The sequence below is a fragment of the Euleptes europaea genome, chromosome 15, assembly GCF_029931775.1.
Source record: "Euleptes europaea isolate rEulEur1 chromosome 15, rEulEur1.hap1, whole genome shotgun sequence".
NCBI classification, from domain to species: Eukaryota; Metazoa; Chordata; class Lepidosauria; order Squamata; family Sphaerodactylidae; genus Euleptes; species Euleptes europaea.
In genome coordinates, this window is record NC_079326.1 from 31414422 (window position 1) to 31436816 (window position 22395).

The window sequence follows — 22395 nt, forward strand, 5'->3', positions numbered from 1 at the left end:
GAAACACAGCAGCTTTCTGAAGACCTGTCTATTGAGGTCTTTATAAAGAAAGTGTTGGGTTTGGTGGAGCAAGTTATTCAATCTAATTTATGTTTCAGGATTTCTGTGAGGCTAAAAAAACACCAATGTCATCTTCTTGGAGAAAGGGCTGGATAGAAATGAAAGAAATAAATTTTGAGGCAAACTGAACTCAGGAGCTTTATGTATCTCCCTCTGCTACTCAGGAAGGCTGGTAGAGAGAACATTCTTGTCATGTTAATCTTTTGAGAGTTCATGCCCTGTTTATGTGCCTTGGGCTTTCGTATGTTATCTGTCTACCCTGAACCCCTCATCTACTGAAAATTCCAAGCAAGAAAATGCAACTGCAAGGGGGAAAAAAACCCCTGTATATGTTAGGAGTTAACAAAACGCCCATCAGTGCTAAAATATGTTTCAGATATTCAACTTGGCACATTCTGACAACATAGCTATCGTTTTTCCACTAGGGGAAAAAATCTAGCACCATTATTTGGTTTCAGAACTGAAACTTGGCAATGGTTCTATAGACAAACACCCTCAGGCAGCTGCTTTATATTTTCCTCTGAATCAGGTTTACCCTAACTTAATCCCTGGCTTTGCACCCGCTAAAGAACATAAAAAGCCTCCTAAAGGAAGTCGCCCTCCCATGCTGTAATCCCTTCCTACCCCTCGATAATAGATAGGACAATGTAAATTTGATGCTCTGTTTCACGGAATTTGCAGGCGGGCAAAGTACAATGACTCCAACTGAGATGTCAGCTTCCCCACACGTCAGCTGTGTCATTGTTGACTGTTGTACCAGAAACATTTAGCTACTGAGCTGGTAGTCAAATTTCTTTGCTAACCCCGATTTCTGTTCACTGCAGAAGACACAAGCAGTTCTCACAGACAAGCTAGAGGCTCCACTACGTCAGTTACTACTCTGAAACCGATCATTTTCAGAAGTGAGGCTTGTGGCTTAATTACCATAGAAAGCTTGACTTCAGCAACCTAAATACTCTGTGGTAATCCTCTCCCCATTATCCTGCTGCTAATGATCCAGACCTACCCTCTGACTTCTGCCATGGAGAAGCCCTGGTGCAAGGCATCTTTGCTTGTCCAGGGGCTTTTCGATTAGGAAAGGATGGTGGGGCACTTGAGTACTTGCGGTCCCGGTGGAGTACTGATGCAAAAGTGGCACCAGTACCACAAGGTGGAATCTTAAGGCCCTTCCACAGATAGGAAATGGTAGAAAGACCATCGGCAAACTGTAGACAGCATAGCTATCACTCCACAGTCCTCCACAGCCATCAATGTACATGGTGCGCACAGACACAGACAACCACTACCCATGGGGTGAACATGGGTTTTGCTGAGGCTTTTAGAGGCACAAAGTTGCACCAGCATGAAGGATGTGCCTGTGGGTGGAGACACTTAGAAAGCTAACCAAGTCTAGCTGTGGCCATGGCACACCTCTGACACTGTCCAGGTTTACACCACCGCCAGTTACACTGGCACAGCACCTGAGGGATATGCCACTAGTGTAGAGCTTACTTGCCATTTTAAGTCCTTTTGAGATGGGACTTAGGGTGGGGCTCTTATTGGCACTTTGTAGCAAATTATCAAGGGATGCCAGAGAACTACACATCCCGCTTTCTTGGGTGTGCAGTTCCTAACCCAGAAAGGGATCTGTCTAAGTTACACTGTGAGTTTTATATATTCCCCCAGACTCTGTCGCTATGACAAAGGAACTGGACAGAGGGTTATGATGATTAAAACCTATTGGTTTGCAACCACCTCTGAATGTCTCTTGCCTTGAAAACTTTCCAGAGTTGCCATAAAGTTGGCTGCGACTTGATGGAACTTTCCACCACTACCAAGGGAGAATTTGTGAAATTTGTGCCTTCAGATGCATATTAAGTGTATGATGCATTGAGAGAGACTTTTGTAACCAAAGGATGAGGAGGAGCAATAGCAGGGAGAGACCTGTTGTAAATCATTCAGGTGTGTGCAGGAGGCAGATATGTATCTGATTTGTCCCTTTATGAATTGGGTCAGGGATGTGAGCACAAAGGAAGAGAGGATTGGACTTTAAACCTCCATGGAAAAATACCATTACAAATGTTTAAGTGACATAATTCCGAAAGAGGTTAAGAACATAAGAGAAACCATGCTGGATCAGACCAAGGCCCATCAAGTCCAGTAGTTTATTCACACAGTGGCCAACCAGGTGCCTCTAGAAAGCCCATAATCAAGACAACTGCAGCAGCATTATCCTGCCTGTGTTCCATAGCACCTAATATAATAGGCATGCTCCTCTGATCCTGGAGAGAATAGGTATGCATTATGACTAGTATCCATTTTTACTAGTAGCCATGACTAGCCCTCTCCTCCATAAACATCTCCATTCCTCTCATACAGTCTTCCATGTTGGCAGCCATCACCACATCCTGGGGCAGGGAGTTCCACAATTTAACTAGGTTGGTGCTTTGCCACAGTTAAAAGCTAACTTCATGCACAAGAAGAACACTAGGAGATGAGAAATGTGTTCTGGGAAGGGCAGAGCTTTGATTCAAGTGCTTGTAAACCATCAGCGGGTTTATACATTTTGCAAGAGCCAAGACAGAATGAAGAGAAACTATAGACACGACACCAGCTTTGTTTCATGTTTTCTGTCTTACGCTTGCAACACAGAGCTTACTCTGAAAAACATATTGCATGTCTGTGCTATTCTCAAACATACATTGCGCAAATGCCTGAGTAAAAAAGTATTTTTTTTAAAAAAAACTTTTTTTTTTTAACAATTTAGTAGAAGAAACCAAAGCAAAGCATTTCCTTGAGAAGTTGAACTTGCAAAAGCTGCCTCGGGTGATGTTAATATTTCGCTTGGCATCATTACTAGAAATGTTACACTATAATCAACATGCTTTTGTTCAGAAATGGCAAACAAATGCCAGATTTAAAATATTTTTGAATGTGTTCAACTGTAAGGTTAAAAAAGCGGCCAGTTGTGCTCTGCTAAGTTGGCACAGTATACAGCTAAGAGTATACAAATGTATGTTTACAGTTCTAAACACCATTTATTCAGAAGTAATTTCCACTGCAGTGAAAAGGCTGAATTTCTTAGAATATGGAATGGGAATGCGAGCCCCTTAAAAGAAATTTGGCATTGAGGTCAGCGTAATAAACGGAGAAGCTCTAGGGATAACAGGTCTTTCATTCTGCTTTGTACTGTCTGCCCTGTTACATTTGTGGAGAAATGCTATTTTAAACATTACTTGAGCCTTGTCATTCTCGTAGTTTTTCAATACCTCTTGTAGTGGCTTGACCTACAAAGGAACTCTCTTGTGGAAAGAATGGTAAATACAAATCATGCATGTGACCAAGACCTGTTTTTTTTTTTACAAAATTCAAATTTAACTTACTGTTTATATACCATGCCAAAGATGAACCAAAACACTTTGGTGCCCAAGGACAGAAAGTTGAGGTGGTGTTCCTATGACTGTAAAAATACAGTACATAAACTGAAGCCACCAACTGGCTGTTATTTCAGTTGGACCATAGAAGGAAGAGAAGACAATGGAAGTGGATTGCTGGTAATGAGTGATCCTTGGTAAAAAAAAAAAAAAAAAAAAAAACTTGCAAGAGGCCTATTTTTACCTGAAGACATGAGAAGGTGTGTATTTGATGCAAAAAATAAAGGAGTTTAAACAGCTGAAACAAGCAGCAAGACAGAACTGGATTGTTCCCCTCATCTCCCTCACTCGCCTAACACAGAACACCATTTGAGAATGGCACAAATCCCTGAATCAGCCTTCGCAGCCAAAGGGACACGAAGGGATCAGGCCTCCTGTCTCCGCGGTTTACTGGCATGTTAAGTGAGTTCATAAGAATTCACTGAGGCATCTGCTGTTTGTGAAAAGATAGGGGCTTAAGAGTTGCATGAGCAAACTGTTCCAGAGATCTCCAAGTGAAAACATTCATTCCGGTATGAATTAGTGTCATTATAAACAGGACAAAAAAAAGTACAGCATTGTGCCCATATAGAACATGATATGTTCAGCACAATCCATGATTCTGGTGGTTTAACCCCTCAAACATTTTTTGCTTATGGTCTCAGACAAGCTGTTTTAGAAAGAGACAGTCTCCATTCTCTCAGCTGTGCAAACAGTTACTGACTATTTAATCCATGAAGCTGGGCAGGGAGTCAACTATGCATTGTGCTAAAAAAAAAAAAAAAAAGTAATTTCCCTTGTAAATACAAGTGCAGTTTCAAAAATTCCAATGATAGAACATTTTGCCGTAGTCCATTACCTCATAATGAGTTTTAACTCTTTGTCCATCTCCTGGAGTTTCAACCAATATTCATCAGCGAGTTTATGAAATTCCATAAAAACGGAGGCTTTCAAATCTGGATACGGGCATTCCAAGGCCAATAATTGTGGAGGGATATCATGAAAGCGTGCGGCCCTCTCTTCCCGAACGTTTGTCAATATCTACGATAAAAACCACAGGTCACTGGTAGAGTACAAAAAGTTGTGGCTAAAGAGTCCAAACCAAAGAAGCAAATATAGTTAATATTCTTACTTCCAATCTGCAATCTTCAAGCTTTTTTTCCAAAACTGTTCTTTCAAGGTGAAGCCTTTCCAAAATGGCGTTTTGTTGTTTCTTCACCAACTCAACCTGATTGCATAACAGATTATTTTAAAGCACTGACATGCAGATATGGCTGGGGTTTACATTATTTGAACCCTGCTAGCATAATTCTATCTACCCAGTCAACCCCATATGGATAACCCTTGTATTTCTAAGGGGGAAATATATCAGACCATAAACCTCCTGAGATGCCACCAAAGAACAAGAAAAGTTTCTTCTTCTATATGAAGATGAGGAGTAGAAAATCCCTGCCCATATTCAGCAGAACACTCTAATAGGAAACGATGTTACCTGAACAAATTACCCCTCCTTGGGACCTCAAATACAAGTCTTGGATCCTGTCATGCATTAGTAGAAAGTACTAATAGTCATGTGGCTTCCCATCTCTCCCTATCCCCACCATGCATTTCCGATTCTGGGAAAGCTTATTTCTGGGGTTTCAGGGCTCTGGAGTAATAGCCACATGGGATGAGAGGTTGCTGTAGAGAGGAGGAAGGGGGCCAAATGGCTTCTTTCTTCCTCTTGCATGATCTGCAGAAGGAGGTAGGAGATGGAAAATATCAATTCCATGAGCAGAGCTCCCCTCACAATCCTTCAGCTTTAACTTCCTATATCTAGATTTCTAACAGCCCGTTCCTGAGGGGGAAGGCTGTGCCAGTCACTGGAGGCAGTGCAGCTGTGCTGCCTCCAAAGGAGGTCCCCACCCACCCACTGAAGCCAAAACCTTGCCCTTACCTGGAATTCCTATGCAACCGCTCCATTGGGTTGCTCGGGGATACACCACCTCAAAAGGTGATGTATCTCCAGGTAAGGGAAAGGGGGTGTTCCCGGAATGAAAGGGCTAAGGAGGCCGCCTAAAAGCGGCTCTGCCCCTGACCCGGCATGGGAACGCCCCAGGAACGCCCCCAGGAGGACGGTGCAAGGCTGTGCCGGTGCCCTTTGGCAGTGCTGCTGCGGCAGCACCAGTAGGATGGTGTCCGGGCCACCCTGGACGGCATAAGTGGCATGGGTACCGGTGCAGGGGACCCGAACACCGCTGCAGCCCCTTCCTGGCCTCCTAAGGACTTTTGTCCTTTCGGCTCAGGGATGGGCTGTAAGTTTTGCCTCGATTTAATAGAAAAGACTCGTTTTTACAAATCCTGGAATCAGAACTGGAATGGAAAATGCCAAAAGGAAACATAGGTGGGAGATCCAGGCTGTGTAACCGTGGTCTTGGTATTTTCTTTCCTGACGTTTCGCCAGCAGCTGTGGCAGGCATCTTCAGAGGAGTAACACTGAAGGACAGTGTCTCTGTGACACTGAGAGACACTGTCCTTCAGTGTTACTCCTCTGAAGATGCCTGCCACAGCTGCTGGTGAAACGTCAGGAAAGAAAATACCAAGACTACGGTTACATAGCCCGGATAACCTACAAGAACCAATGAACTCTGACCGTGAAAGCCTTCGACAATAGGTGGGAGAAATTAACAAGAGGTAGGGGAATGCAAGAGAAGGAGCAATCTTCAGAAGCTGAGCTCTTCAACTAGACCCATGTTGCATAGCGTGCTTGCATATGGGGTTACCAAAAGGCCTGGTGAAAAACATCGTGCACCTTTAATATAGGCTTAATGCATGGAAATGGGCAGCTGAAGCTTTTCATTGAGAAAGTAACGTCCCTTTAAGCCTCTGTTCAAGGGACAGGCCATTTTTCTCCAGGCAGCCAGAAGCTCTACTTGCATTTGCAGATTACACACAACCTGCCCTTATGCTTCCACTACTCATAACTATTGTAAGTAAATGGAAGGGGGAGAATATTGGAACAATCAACCCAAATCCATAATGACAACATAAAGTAGAAAAATGGAGAAAGCCCAGATTGCTAACCTGTTCTAACACTGCATCTGCGTTTTCCAGGCAGGCTTCCTGTTCACAGTTGGTCTCTGTTTTTGAAAGTCTATACCTTAAGTCCTCTCTTAGCTGCCAGACAGGTTCTACTGTATTTGCTTGAAATGCATCCAGGTCTTTTGATAACTTATACCCTAGGGAAAGGCATTAATAAGGACTGTCACTCCATTAGAGGAATTCTAACTGATCGGGGAATTAAATTCAACTATTACTTCTATGGTTTGAATTTAACAAAATTTTAGACATGCTCCACAAAGTAATGATTTCATTTTCTGTTAAGAAAAAATAAAAGTTTGCCAGAGACAGGAGGGAGTCCATGTAGTAGTTTTACGCATTCTTCGTGGTAATAATCTTAGGTCGAGTGATGGCCTTTGGGGAGGGCAATGGAAGGGGGGAAGAGGGGAAGAGATATCACAAAAACCTAGGGAAGAGCTTCTCACAAGTAATTATTTGGGGTTATTAGCTGTTGGATGGCAACACTCGTGGTGCTTGGTGGACAATGGGGAGAAGGAGTATTCTTTTGTTTATCGCTTTCCCTCCCGTTGGACTCCACCAATGTGCACTGTAAATGGCAGGCAGATTCGGAGCCAGGGTGAGGCCAGCTCTGCCTCTTTGCTTTCTTTGGTCTGTCCAGTCCATCTGATCAAGAAGGATGTTGTATTTAATGCCATTCTAATTACCTGTTTCTAGTGTTACAATTGAAAACTCCATAAATTGCCTGGCAGGCATACAGCATGCAAGCCTTCCCCAAGCTTTCCAAACCCCAGGACTTAGCATGGATCCCCAGCAGATAGGAGACCCCTCTAAGGTGTTGATTGCTACACACCCCACTAAGCAAGAGAATGATGTTCTCTTTGCATAGGAGAGTCTCATCTCATCACAGCTATGTTCTTCTGGCCAGGCAGCAGTGATACACAGGGTTACCAGGTACCTCTTCACCACCAGCAGGAGGTTTTTGGGGTGGAGCCTGAAGAGGGCAGGGTTTTGGGAGGGGTGGGACTGCAATGCCATAGAGTCCAATTGCCAAAGTGGCCATTTTCTCCAGGTGAACTGATGTCTATCAGCTGGAGATCAGTTGTAATAGCAGGAGATCTCCAGCTAATACCTGGAAGTTGGCAAGAAAAAGAAGAAAAGTTGGTTTTTATATGACGAATTTCTCTACCACTTAAGGAAGAATCAAACCGGCTTACAATCACCTTCCCTTCCCCTACCCACAACAGACACCTGTGAGGTATGTGAGGCTGAGAGAGTGTGACTAGCCCAAGGTCACCCAACTGGCTTCATGTGGAGGAGTGGGGAAACAAATCCAGTTCACCAGATTTCCCTCCGCTGCTCATGTGGAGGAGTGGGGAATCAAACCGGGTTCTCCAGATCAGAGTCCACCGTAGTGGTACAACAGGTGAGCTGTAAGAGTCAACAAACTGAACAGGTTGGATTCAGGAAGGGGCTGTACGGAGGTGATACCCAACTAAAAATTGATTCAAATATTTAACGGACCTTGAGAACTGAACCAATTTATTGCCTAGGTTGCAGTTCTAATGCAAATCCTTGTATGTCAAAAATATTAATGTCCAATATTATTGTGTAATTTTATCAACGTGCCCACATTTGTAGTTATTCAGCTTACATTCAGTCACATAGTGAGAGTACTTACGCAGGTCCCACAAGTCCAAAAAACACTCGCTTCCTTCATCAAAAAAAGTTTGTATTTCCAATTCTAATGTGCGCCTGAAATGAAGAACTTCAGTTCAGACACATTAAAACCATTAATTTCTTACCCAAGATGTAACAAGAAAGCTTAAAGGCATTCAGTCATTCACTTAAATATACCTACTTTTCTCCATTTCATAAATCCATGTTATATTTTATGCTCTCCCCACCACTTGGTTTTATAATATTCAAACACATTTTTTGATTGCAGCTGCATGGAGAAAAGCACTTCTAAATTAAGTCAACTCAGAGATTTAGATTTTTAAGATTTTCAGTACTGACATGTTGGGTTGGGTTATCCCAACTGGCACCGTTTGACTCTGCAGTACTGACATCTCTTTTGGACATTAGGATCACTTCAGATGTCCTCCTTTTGTTTTATTACTCTAGTTATACCTGAGTCAAAAACTGACCCAAATCTATGCCCAAGGCTTTTCCTGTGGAAAATATGTCACCCATTGCTAATGCTGCCCATGCTTCCTTCAGTTATGACTCCACGTCTCTATCCTGGTCCAGGATTCTGACCAATGTATCCTTTACAAATCAGTTATTTTGTAGATATTCCTAGATTCAAATCTCTTAATGTCCCAGAAGTCACACAAAACCAGCTTTGTTTTCTAAAAGTTGCTTCAGCTGGAGAACCTATCTACAGTTAGGGCAATTATGAATTGCAGGTGGAGCAACAGGCCTTACTTTAGAGCTCAGTGCTGCATTAGTCAGTCCAAGCAGATTCCCAAGATCCATCGCCAACCTGCACTTTAGTCCATTTGAGGGGCTACCCAGCCCCTTTGAAGGCTCACTTCGGTGGCAAAATATTTGGCAAAAAGAGTGCTGGGGTAGTATATTTATTATTACAGAAAACAGGTCACATGAACACATGAAGCTGCCTTATACTGAATCAGACCCTTGGTCCATCAAAGCCAGTATTGTCTGCTCAGACCAGCAGCGGATCTCCAGGGTCTCAGGCAGAGGTCTTTCACATCACCTACTTGCCTAGTTCCTTAACTGGAGATGCTGGGGATTGAACCTGGGACCTTCTGCACGCCAAGCAGATGCTCTACCACTGAGCAACAGCCCCTCCTAAGACTGTGCAGGGCAGGGTTGCTAACTTCCTGGGAAAAAGTATCCTGTCCCTTTAATAGAGGCTGAATGGGATGTTATATTATTTACCTCCATGCCATGAAAAACTTCAGCTGCCTATTGCCACACATTAAATCTCTATTAAATAGATTATGGGATATTTTCCCCAAGCCTGCAGGCAACCCTACTGCAGGGCTGCCGTAAAAATTAGGGGAACAAAACTCGAAAGGGCCCTGGTCATTCTGGTAGCCCACAGAGCTGTGCAAGACATACTATTTGCTTCCATATAATGATATCTGGTCTAAGTTTGGGTGGCATAAGGGAGGCCTAGCAGGAATTTTTGTCTGGGAGACTGATGGCTACAAATCAGCAAGTCTCCATTTTGAATTTCACCTCTACCATGAACTCTAGGAGAGAGTTCACTTAGCCACAGCCCCCATCTGCAATATGGAGATAATACAGTCATACCTTACAGGGCTGTCAAACACCCCACAATAAGATAATGCATATGAAGTACTCAGGAAGCACTAAATAAAAACGCTAAGTGTTATTACAGCAGCCATTTTTGGTCTCCATACTCTCTAGGGTTGCCAGGTGCCCAATGGTGGCAGGCAAACCCCTGGCAATTTGCCCCTCTGCCCGCCGACCACCTGAGGGTCGGCGGGCAAACGTGCGCACACGTCACTTCCGGTTTACAACCGGAAGTGCCACCTCATGAGGGCCCTTTTCCTCTTAGTTTGAGTGGTAAAGGCCCACTTTCCCACTTAAACTAAGAGGAAAAGGCCCCTTGCGAGGCGGCACTTCTGGTTGTAAACCGGAAGTGACGCGCACGCAAACACAACTGCAGCCCCATAGCCTCCCGCCGGAGGAGAGAGGGGACCTGGCAGTCCTAATACTCTCACATGGGCTGGCATCCATTTGGCTCAGGTGCTGCCAAGAGGACCCTACCCAATTTAGACTTTGTACGCACTCCTGCGTCCAACACTGTACTTGACTAAAATTCATTTGTTTTCTATTACATGTTCAGCTATCTCAGTTGCCACATTTCTCTGATATTATCTTCTCATGAATATTTGAATGTAACATTAACAATGTTAATTTATGCCATCCAAATTTTAACTTTGCACTGTCCATCCTTCCGTTATTTATCAAGATTTCCTGCTGCTTACCTGCTTTCCCGAAGTCTTTTGTGCTCTTGACACCACACTTGGCGGTGCTGTTTCAGAAGCATTTGTTCTTTATTCATTTTTGAGGCTTGCTCTGCCTTTTTGATCTAAGTAAAAGGGTATAATAAAAATATATAAATATAAAATGCCTCCTGTGAACCTATAAAATGGATTCCTCAAGGAAACATTTAGCCAGCATGGTGTAGTGGTTAAGAGCAGTGGTTTGGAGAGGTAGACTCTGATCTGGAGAACCAGGTTTGATTCCCCACTCCTTCATGTGAGCAGCGGAGGCTAATCTGGTGAACTGGAGTTGTTTCCTCACTCCTACACATGAAGCCAGCTGGGTGAGCTTGGGCTAGTCACACTCTCTCAGCCTCACCTACCTCACAGAGTGTCTGTTGTGGGGAGGGGGAGGGAAGGTCATTGTAAGCCGGTTTGATTCTCCCTTAAGTGGTAGAGAAAGTCAGCATATAAAAACCAACTCTTCTTCTTCTAATGTGGCTGCACGCTCCATTGATCTTGTAGGTCAACCTTGTGAACAGTCAGAACCATTGCCAAAATGAAAAGGAAATTTATTCTACAAACAAACATGTATACACTGCCCAATTCTACTTCATATTGTACCAGCCACTGTATCCAGCTTTCCACATCCAACTACCACTGGCAATTCAAGTGTCATACAATACTGGAAAGGAGCAGTAATATTATGTGTTAATATCCCCAAAAGCTTGAAAATGACTCATTCTCTCATCACTGTTTTATTAAAAAAACTAACATATGCAATTTTTTTATTTAAATGTATTTATACTATGCTAACACTTTAGAATATTGCAACCAAGCACTTAGAACAATACTTGATTGCTATACGTTTAATACTTGTTAATGTAAAAACTGAAAGTGACTGTAGCTAATAGTTGAGATATTCCTAAAATCAAAGCCTCAAGTTTGAGGGGAGAAAGACTCGGTTGCTCAACTTCACTCCAATTTTCACAGTAAGCGTGCTTTTAGTAGTTAATTATCGTATCATGCAAGGTGCCCTTTGCGCAGTAAAAGTAAAACTTGTGTGTCATTACCATGATGAATCATGTACAATACGGTATTCAACCCCAAAAATATCTATGGATCCTTGCTAAGGTCCTGCTACTGATAGATACATTTAAATAGTTTGTTTTAAATAAATGCACACATGGAGCTCCAAACAAAATGATCAACATTAAGTTTAAGATAAGCAACTTCCATGTAGCTAAGTGTTCACACCCCATTTTATAGTTCACTATAGTTTGATTTGTCTTCCAGATCATGTAGAGCAGGGGTGTTGAACTCAATTGTTACAAGGGCTGGATATTACATAAATGATACCTGGTTGGACCAGGTCATGCATCGCCAGCCCAGATCAGGAGCAGGGGGTGGTTGTCTTGGCTGGCAAGCAGACAGCGGCCTCGCTAGCCCAGATCAGGATTGAGGGAGGTGGCTCCCTTAGCTGGCAAAACTGCATCGTGCTTGCCATCCCAGACTGGGACTGGGGGTAGCTACCTTGGCTGGCTCATGGGCCGGATAAGAGCTCTCAAGGGGCCTGATCCACCCTCAGGCCTTGTGTTTGACACCCCTGATGTAGAGTTTCCATGTCAGTAGCAAAAACCCACAGCAGTATCTGTGCTGGTGAGGAAACTCTCAATCTAGGAGGATTCACACAGCTCATCATACTAGATGTCATGGCATGGCAAGGAGAATTGTCACGTAAATTTTGTTTCCACAGAGAAATGGCAATATTTATTCAAAAAGCTTTATGCAAGGAAGAGGCCCAAATGGGGCTACGGTCCATCTTTGTAAGACGAGTGTAGTAGGTCTGTTTTCTTCCTATCATGTTGATTCAAGTGTTTTGCTACCATTATCACAACTCAATGGCAAGATCCTTTGAACGGGAAAAAAACAAGGCCAGCTTTGGATCTGTGAAATAGCGTTTTTTTTTAAGCATTTTATTTTCCACAATACTATTAGTTCAGCAAGCACAGTTTAAACATTTGAGAGAGCAAATTTACAAAATGCCATAAAGTATTGTTTTAATACACAATTTCAAGAGAAAATTTTTTGCTAGATCGTAACACGTTGGTGAAGCTGTTTTCAAGCCACAGGAGCTGGTATTTCTGTATCACTATTGCAATTTGGGCTTGTTTTGGGCAAGTGGCAAAACTTCATGGCTTCATCTTTAGATCAGTCAATGTCTTCTCACCCTTCACTGCTCTTTCGTCTACCGCGTATCCCCATTAGGGCTTTACAAAACTCTTTCTATGATTGGGCTATATGAGAAGCTATCTTCATCACTGAACAGCTTTACAGTGAATAGTTTTTACTGCTTCCTTGACAGAAAGAGACTTGTGAAAAATGAAATACTGAAAAACGCAAGACTAGAATTTAGTTTTAAAGCTTGAGTGGACTGAGCTGAATTCTGCTCTGCCAACCCAGGGATAAATAATGTCTGCCAACTCCTTTGACAAATTATACCTGCATCGTTAGAAGGTACTACAGGAAACTGCAATTCTAGCCCTTCTTCACTGTACTTTTGCTCACGTACCTTTTCATTTTACAAGATCATAGAGTGTAAGCTTTAAGTGTGTGCGTGGGGTGGGGGAAACACCATGAACGAAAACCCCTGTAAGTGCTGCATATACGCCAGTTCCTGAGCATGGCTTCGCATGTGCATTTAGTCACTGTTTTTAATTTCTGAGCAGCTGTCCCAGTAGACAGAAAAAAAGAAATACAAAGCATCACCACACATTAATTCACTTCCATTTTCCATGCCGCTCCTTTTTTCACTGCTGCATTACGCAGAAGCGTGTTACTCTTAGAATATAGACCTCTCGGGCTGTCAAGGAGCACCATGATGGAATAAACATAGCTTATGCAGACATGCCTGAAGACTGCATGTACATGGATACTTCTTGCAGTGCCCATTTTCCACTTTACCAACAAGGAGAAGCACAATTAATTCCTATGCTGAAGTCTTATTTATTTATTTGGTCCCTTGAGAGAAGCACAAGGACACAAGGATGCCCTGGCCTCAGAATGCCGATTTCTTCGAGCACACTGTGCATGAAAAGCAGATCAGTAAAGGCTTGGAAGGGAACAACCTGCACTGGCACAAGTGCTTAGCAAGTTCTGGCACCTATTAGGAGGAGCTTGTAGAGATTGTCAAAGCACATCTGTTCCTGGCAAGATACTGAAACACCGTAAAGCTTCACAAGAACACAGAGCGGTTCCAGAAGTTACCCACAACGGTTCCAAGAAAAAATAATAATGCAATAGTGTGGCATTCTCTACATTTACGTAGGCAGGCATACTTTTAGCGCTCTCAACCATGTTTTTTTAAATATTGCTGCCTCCTTTACCTTTACTTAGATAAGGTTAGATCAGTGGCTTAGGGTCACCTTTCAGTGGGTTCCTAAATGCCAAGCAGCAGGGTGGATAGTTTTAAAATAAGGGCAAATTTGTCATGATTTAAGTCACCAAGGAAAGAAAGGCTGACATTTCCCATTAATTGGGCTAGATCCTGTGGTCAGTGGAAGGTGTCAACGGTTGTGAGTCATCCTTGCCTTCCCCACAGCAGGCATTTTTTACCTTGAGAAAGTTAACTCCTGAGGTCACAGGACCTTAGGGTTGCCAACTTCCAGGTGGTGGCTAGAGATCTCCCGCTATTACAACTGATCTCCTGGCAATAGAAATCAGTTCCCCTGGAGAAAATGGCCACTTTGGAAATTGGACTCTATGGCATTGAAGTCCCTCCCCTCTCCAAATCCCACCCTCCTCAGGCTCCACCCCAAAAATCTTCAGGTATTTCCCAGCCCAGAGCTGGCAAACCTACAGGACCTGCATAGAGTAATAGAAGGGATGAAATAGCCCTCTCTCCCTCCTCCATCAGCAAAGTTCTGCTGATGAAGAAGAGTTGGTTTTTATACCCTGCTTTTCTCTACCTTTTTTAAGGAGTCTTAAAGCGCCTTCCCTTCCCCTCCCCACAATAGACACCTTGTGAGGTAGGTGGGGCTGAGAGATTTCTGAGAGAACTGTGACTAGTCCAAAGTCACCCAGCAGGCTTCATGTAGAGGAGTGGGGAATCAAACTTGTTTCTTCAGATTAGAGTCCGTCACTCTTAACTATTACACCATGCTGGCTCTCTGATGGAAGACAGAGGGCACAGCAGTTTTCTCTGACCCTACTGCAGCCTTCCAACCTGCATGGCTATTTGACCAACACCGCTCCCACAACTCCAGGAATCAACTGCTGGGGTGGGCGTGGGGGAGAGGGAGGAAGAAAAAGGAGGAAAGATCCATCGTCTTGTGCAGTTCTTGCACTGGCCCCAACCCATTAACCAGATACTTCCTAAACAAAATGGCATATGATTCGCGTGCTACAACCATTAACAACATATTGATTTAAATCTGGACAGAGTTTTCATATAGCCTGAGGCTACGCTAAACTTCTCAAAATAATTTAACATAGAATATTGTAATCGTTGTACCTCTTCAAAAACATATCCATTGCTTATTTTTAGATTATTTATAGTGTGTTAACACTTATAACCATGGTTAGGGGCTGTTTGGACCTGCAACCATGACAGTTTTTTTTCAGACGGGTGCTGGCTGGATAATTAGTATTAGAAAGCACTTCTTCTTTTCACTGGTCCTTTCCACTTTAGTCTCTCTGTTCTCCTTTGTTATAACTCCCTGTTCCACTCCACAAATATTAAATATTTCAGACATGTGTAAGAGATGGTACTCCCTAATGGCCAGACAAGGGGTACAAGGTCACCCAGATGGATCAGTGGGAAGCACCTGTGGTGTCTTTCCTGGCCACTCTTTGGCTCTCAGCATCATGCCATCACATACATACATAAACAGTTCATTAGTTTATTTTGAACATTTAGTGTATTTCGTCCCAGCACTTGGGTTGTGCTGTATGGCAACCAATAAAGACATTTTCCTTGCAGTTCTTTCTTTACAAAGAAGAGCAGGTTTCTTTTTCAGAAATCCAAAGCAGGGCAGGGGGCTGAAGCATAAACAGACTTAGCCCAGTTCCGCTTGTGCAAGATCTCATGCAACGCCTAGCACTTTCCTCCCTATACATTACAGTGCTCACAAATAGGTTGCACAAGATCTTGCACAAGCAGAAAGTTTGACTTAGCTAAAGTTGCCAGGTCCCTCTTTGCCACCGACGGGAGGTTTTGGGGGTGAAGCCTGAGGAGGGCAGGGTTTGGGGAGGGACTTCAATGCCATAGAGTCCAATGGCCAAAGCGGTCATTTTCTCCAGGTGAACTGATCGCTATCAGATGGAGATCAGTTGTAATAGTGGGAGATCTCCAGCAACCACCCTAGACTTAGCACAAGCAGCTACCATGGTCTTTTTTTGGGGGGGAGGATTTCCACTTGCTCAAGAGCTATAGTGCAAAAGTGGAAATTTTACACTGGACGCAACCTGGGGTCATAGATAATAGGTTTGCAGTAAGTTCAGATTTCACTTTAGCCAAAGTTATTTTGAAAAGAGAAACATTCCATAGCTGAAACTTCTCTCCTCCTCCACAGGGTCTTTATGTTTATTTTTTAAGTTTTATCCGCCCACCTGGCAGGCAAATATCACAGTGGTTCCCGTGCCAAAATGATCACAAGAAAAGGCAGGCCACAATGATTCGCATAGGACTTGGCCAACAAGGTTATAAGAACAAAAGCAGGTTCGTATTGTCTAACTTGCACTGTGTCATCCCCTCCCCACATAAACACATCTTATGGGCAAACAAAAAGGAAAGAAATAATAGACAAAGATGGAATGTGCCAACAACAAATTCTGAAGAAACCTTTCCAAATAAAACGCTCCTTTAAAATGTGCTTTTTACCACGACAAAAAGAATTGGTGTTTTTTTTTACTATGAAAGAACTGCAGTTCAGCAAACTAGCCCGTTTTCTATTCCAGTAGAACAAAAATGATTTGCCCTTTGTCCCTGCAAACACAGAACGAGTAAAACCGAAGCAGCAAATGAAATTTCCAGGTGTACTGGTTGTAGAATGCTCACTGAAAAATGAACAGCGTTGATGGGGTCAGTATCATTTTGGGTCTCAGGAAGCAGGGCAGACTTGCTTCCTGAGACCCAAAATGATACTGATCCCATCAACACTGTTCATTTTTCAGTGAGCATTCTACATCCAGTACACCTGGAAAAAAAATTTTTTTTTACGTTGTGGCTTTGTTATTTAAACAGTCTCTTCTGCTTTGACAATTAATATACTTCTACAAGCAGGGGACCTGCAAAGTCTTGTGATGGGTATCTCATCTTCCTCTCCCCCACTATTTCCTCGTTCCCTTCCCTGGCAGCAACCATAGCCTCTCCCCTTTTCCTGCTTCCTTCTCTCCTTCACACCCACCAGCCAACCTACCTTTTTCTGCCTCCCCATATTCAGCTTTTCTTCCTCCCCCCACCCACCCGAGCTTCTCCCCAGAAAAAGTCCAGACCGGTTGCGTGGTGCCAGCCTGGCCACGAGGCTGAGTTGTGCCCTGTTGCATGGTAGGGAATACACAAGGATTTGCGGGGAGCACCTTACTTTCCCCTGTATCCCTCCTCCTGGCAGCCCCCCATATCCTCAACATTCCCTGTTTTTTCTCTCTTTCCCACCCACGTACCTTTTGAGAGCCAGCATGGTATAGTGGTTAAGAGCGGTGGACTCTAATCTAGAGAACCAGGTTTGATTCCCCACTCCTCCACAGGAGTGGCGGACGCTAATCTGGTGAACAAGTTGGTTTCCCCACTCCTACACATAAGGCCAGCTGGGTGACCTTGGGCTAGTCACAATTCTCTTAGAGCTCTCTCAGCCCCACCTACCTCACAGGGTGTCTGTTGTGGGGAGGGGAAGGGAAGGGGTAGAGAAAGTCAGCATATATAAACCAACTCTTCTTCTTATCTGCTCCCCCAGTTTCAGCTATTTTTATTTACTTTTTTTTATACCCCGTCTTTCTCCCCAATGGGGACCCCAAAGCAGCTTCTTCTATCTTCACTTCTCGTGCATTTTATCCTCACAACAGCCCTGTGATGAAAGCTAGGGTGAGAATGTGTGACTGGCCCAAGGTCACCCAGTGAGCTCCCATAGCAGAGCAGGAATTCAAAGCTGGGTCTCCCGCATCCCAGTTTGAAACTCTCACCACTACCTAACACTGGTTTTCATGGGATGGCTGCTGTTGAACAGTAGCAAACAGCCAAGCTTTGTTGTCATGCACGTTGTTTGGTAGCAAGTTGCCTCAGGCTGCTGTCAGGCCTGGCCCGAGAAATCCTCCTTCATAGGCCAAAACCTATAGGTATTTAAAAACTGAAGGCAAACAGATAGAAATAGTTGGCTTTTGAACCTGCTGTTATTGTAATTGATACGAATATTTTAATGGCTTTGCTGTATTAATAAATCTGATTCTGATTCTGAACCTGCTGTTATTCTTGAGCCCTGACCTGGATAGCCCAGGCTAGCCTGATCTCATCAGATCTCAGAAGCTAAGCAGGGTTGACCTTGGCAAATATTTGGATGGGAGACTTACAAGAAATACCAGGGTCATGATGTGGAGGCAGGCAATGGCAAACCACCTCTGAACATCTCTTGCCTTGAAAACCCCACCAGGGGTTGCCATAAGTCAGATGTGACTTGATAGCAAAAAAAATATATATTCTTGAGGGACAAAAATAACTTACATTTATGACTGGCATTGAGTCTCGGGGGGGGGGCACAAAGCAGAAGATGGAGAGACCACTTTGGCCACTTCCTTACTACAGAGTGGTGTAGTGATTAAGAGCGGTGGACTCTAATCTGGTAAACCAGTTTGGTTTCCCCACTCCTCCACATGAAGCCAGTTGGGTGACCTCAGGCTAGTCACAGTTCTCCTCCAGCTCTCTCAGCCTCACCTACCTCACAAGATGTCTGGTTGTGGGGAGAGGAAGGAGATTGTAAGCCAGTTTGATTCTTCTTAAAAGGTAGACAAAATTGGCATATAAAAACCAACTCTTCTTCTTCTACCTGCATGCATACACTCATGTCTCTCCCCGCCCCACCCAGGATTATCTTTTCCACTGGTTTTGCTTTTTCTTAAAGTAAGGGTTTAGTTTAAAAAATGATTAGGTACTTTTATTATTTTGTAAGGTCCCTCAATGGTAAAAGAGTGGGCTTAAAAATGAAAACGTAAGTTAACAAATTTAAAGGGTCTTTTCAAAATAACTGTGTATGTACAGTTATGATGCCCCTCTACACACCAGCATTACTGGCTGATGGGATGGCTGTCAAATGCCTACAAGTCAAATGTACCTGAGCATTAAACAGCCAGTTCCATCAAAAAAAATGCCAATCTCTATATTTTTATTCCAGCTCTTAATGGAGACTCATGATTTTACTAAATAGTGTATTAAGGATATTATTTGCATTCGTTTATCGTATTCATTTATTAATGTATATTATTGAATTTTGACTATTAGTATTCGTTTTCGGGTTTGTATTCTTTGGACGTTGGAAGCGTGACTGTTGCAGATCTCTGAATTTTATATGGAACTGGTCAATTGAACATAATAAAATATTGACTAACTGACAATGCCAATCTCTAGCAATCACCATGTACTTTCATCCTCATAATTTCTTCATCATTTCCCTGAGAGACAGGCTCTCTCCTTTGCACATATCGTAACCACCAGATCCTAAAGCACCTTTTTGCTAGATTTCTCATTGCACTCTGGAGTTCTTAACTGAATTTGGCACACTTACCTTTAAAAGTATGTCAGCAGACTGTAACTTCTTGGCTTCCGTAATTGTTCGTAGCTGCTCGTAGTCAACAGGTTTATACTTCGAACTCTTAAGGCCATTTTTCACACGAACAACTAGGTTTTCTAGTGCATGCATTCCAAAAAAATTCAACAAGGGCATAAGTTTAGCATTCAAATCTTTCTAGATATAAAGCATCTTAGAACATAACTGGAGTAAAAACTTTTTGATTCGTTCCATGACAGTTCTAAAATGCTAACAGCAGTAGTATAATTTCCAGGCCTCAGAACAAAATGCTAATTTTTCTTACGCATACAGAAGTTTCATGAAACCCACTGTCCCATAACTGATAGCAATCCAATATTTAAGAAGTATCACAAATTAGGCAAACGTAGAAAATAAACCTTGTCCACTTAAAATGTGATCCTGCACACGTGTTCTCAAGCGCAAGTCCAACTGTATTCAATGGGACTTACATCTAAGTAAAAAAGCACAGGATTGGGTTGGCATAGCATTCATTTTCCACTTTATTATATTGTATCATGCTTAAAATATACTTGCTTGGTATGGAATTGCTTGTAACTGGGGGGTGGGGGTGTCAAAGCCATTTGCCATAGATGACAACAACTAATGCTGTTGGTTGTCAAGCCAGCGTTGTTTACTCAAACTGTGGAGTGTACAAACACACGCTTCAGCCTGTCTTGCCTGGCTGGGGCCATTACTAGCATATGCAGTTATAGGAGCCCTGCCAGTCATCCCAAGCGGCACAAAAAAGACACCAGGCCATGGTGACTAGAGGGAAGCCTGCAGTTCCTGCTTAAACAAAGGCTCGGATCCAGCGGAGCATTTCTGGCAGCAGAATTATTTTTCTCATCTCCCCTCTCTTGCTGCAGCCCCGAATGCTCTTCCAGAATGCTGCTCCAGGTCCCCTGCCCACCAGAGGGAGTTTTGGCCTGCATCAGGAAGGCAGAGGTGAGTCATGCGGTGCTGGCAGAACCTCTTCCGTCTATGGCAAAGCCTCACTGGGACCCAGTTCATGATGCATGCATTGTGACGACACTATAGCACTGTGCCAATAGCATTCTTGGCTGTACCAAACCACTGGCAGATGCAGGACTCATGCATTGCACAGATCCAACAAGGCAAAACACACTTGAAATGGCACAAACTTGGTGCAGATTAATGAAAAGCACATTCATCTACACCAATATATCTAGTATAGCATCCTTAATGAATAGCTGAGAAACAAGAAGTTTTCCCAGGTTTCCTTCTAACTTAACAGTTTTTAATGATGCCCCTTAATATATATGTAGGGTTCTCAGGACCAGGTTGGGAAATACCTGGAGATTTTGGGGGTGGAGCCTGAAAAGGGTGAAGTTTGGGGAGGGGAGGGACTTTAATGTCATAGAGTCCTATAGCCAAAGTGGCCATTTTCTCCAGGTGAACTGATCTCTATCGGCTGGAGATCAGTTGTAATAGCAGGAAATCTCCCGCTAGTACCTGGAGGTTGGCAAACCTATATATTTGAAAGTCAAAATTTGCTCAAGATTTCTCTTTTTATAAGGTTTTAAACAATCTTAGCCATGGCTTGTTCTGAAGTATATCAACTTAAACCTGGGAAATCCAAGCTCATGAGCCCTTCCCTGCCCCTTTGCATATTCTGCCAAAGTGGGATAAAGATTACAATGGCTGGGATCCTATTGGGAGGCGCTCACAGAAGGGATCTTTACAACCTTCCCCTTTAGCACCCCTCTCCCAAAGCTGCTCAATGCTGGGGGACCCTCTGGAAAAGTAGTTTTGTCGAAATTGAAGGGTCATGTATAAAATATAGGTTGTAATCTACATCGAGGAAGATACACATTATTACCGACTAATACCATAGCAAGGCAAGCTGAAATACAAATTAAATAGAAGCATTTTATTTTTTAAAAAATGTACCTATGTCACTGCTCCGGTGAGTTGTAATAAATCCTCGAAGTTCTTGCTCGCTCATCTTACGTCTGTTAAATAATAAATATATTACAAAAAATGCTAATATAGAGAGCTATAGGGTTGGATCCAGATTAAAAACTTCCACTGACTGAAGCAGAGGTGTAACTTCTGCCAATTTTCTCTTCCTGCTACAGATCCCTGATTTGCCCCTCTTGATATTCCTCAGGGTTCCCTGTCCCCCAGAGGCCGGATTTCAGGGAGATCAATAGGCTGCAGCAGGAGGGGGAGAAGCAGGAAAGTTCTGCTCATGGAAGTGCCATCCATGAAAGGAAAACTTAGACTGGACCCAATCCATAGAGAGAGTCGCTCCTAATGAACTTGGATTTCTCTGTACAGTTGGTTAATTAGGGTTTGTAAGTCCTGGGCAAAACAGGCCAGAAAACTATGGGATGAGCCCTACATACATATCAACAGTACATAGTTTCTCAAAACTGATAAAGAGATTGCCAATTACTTTGTATAGCTGGATAGTAGAGACAGTTCCCCAATGACTGAATTACACATCAATTGCCCATCATATAAAAGAGGTTCCAAGGATTTTGTGTGCCCATGGTAACCTAACTTCAGTAGTAGTTTTCATTTAAAAGCCAAATACTCAAGCAATCCTGGAAGACAATAAAATTTAGTACTTTAAAAAATAGGATGAAAGTCTGATTTACTTGGACATAAGACACTGAGTTGAATAGGGCTTACTTCTGGGTATGTGTTTAAGTGCAGGTTTAAATCATTTGAGAATCAAAATAGTGAACAGCGACGATTTGCAACGAAGTTAGAATCCATCATCACTTACAAGCTATGATAAATGTCAGAAGTTACTAGCTTTCTCAGGGAAGAAAAATAAACGTAAAGCCAAAGCATCTCATATTTCATGTTACTATTGCTAACACAACTGATTTTTGTACCATTGTCCAGGGACTATTTTCTTGTGGTGAATTTATGTTTCTAATAACGGCACAGTTCTTGGCCAACGTTTCTTCCACAAGAGTTTCTGTGAACTCACATTTCAGAGGTTGTCCATTGACACAATTGTGCACCCTGCCAAGCTAAGAGGGTGCCCAATCAGGGTCCAAGATGGTCTAAAATGCTGGGAATACGCAATCCTTTCAAATGTGCATTATTGTGTGTGGGAGGGGGAACCCTTGG

General features: G+C 43.0%; 1 protein-coding gene across 1 annotated transcript in view; it reads right to left on the reverse strand.

Moving 5' to 3' along the window:
* Positions 1 to 21253, reverse strand: part of CCDC148 (coiled-coil domain containing 148) — a 101872-nt gene extending 80619 nt beyond the window's left edge. Inside the window, exons 1-7 of the mRNA XM_056861510.1 lie at positions 21199 to 21253; positions 19264 to 19385; positions 10496 to 10599; positions 8191 to 8264; positions 6516 to 6670; positions 4585 to 4680; positions 4312 to 4493 (exon numbers count right to left, since the gene is read on the reverse strand). Of these exons, the coding sequence (XP_056717488.1) occupies positions 4312 to 4493; positions 4585 to 4680; positions 6516 to 6670; positions 8191 to 8264; positions 10496 to 10599; positions 19264 to 19385; positions 21199 to 21253 (788 nt within the window). The remainder of the gene's footprint in view (positions 1 to 4311; positions 4494 to 4584; positions 4681 to 6515; positions 6671 to 8190; positions 8265 to 10495; positions 10600 to 19263; positions 19386 to 21198) is intronic.
* Positions 21254 to 22395: the final 1142 nt, after the last annotated feature.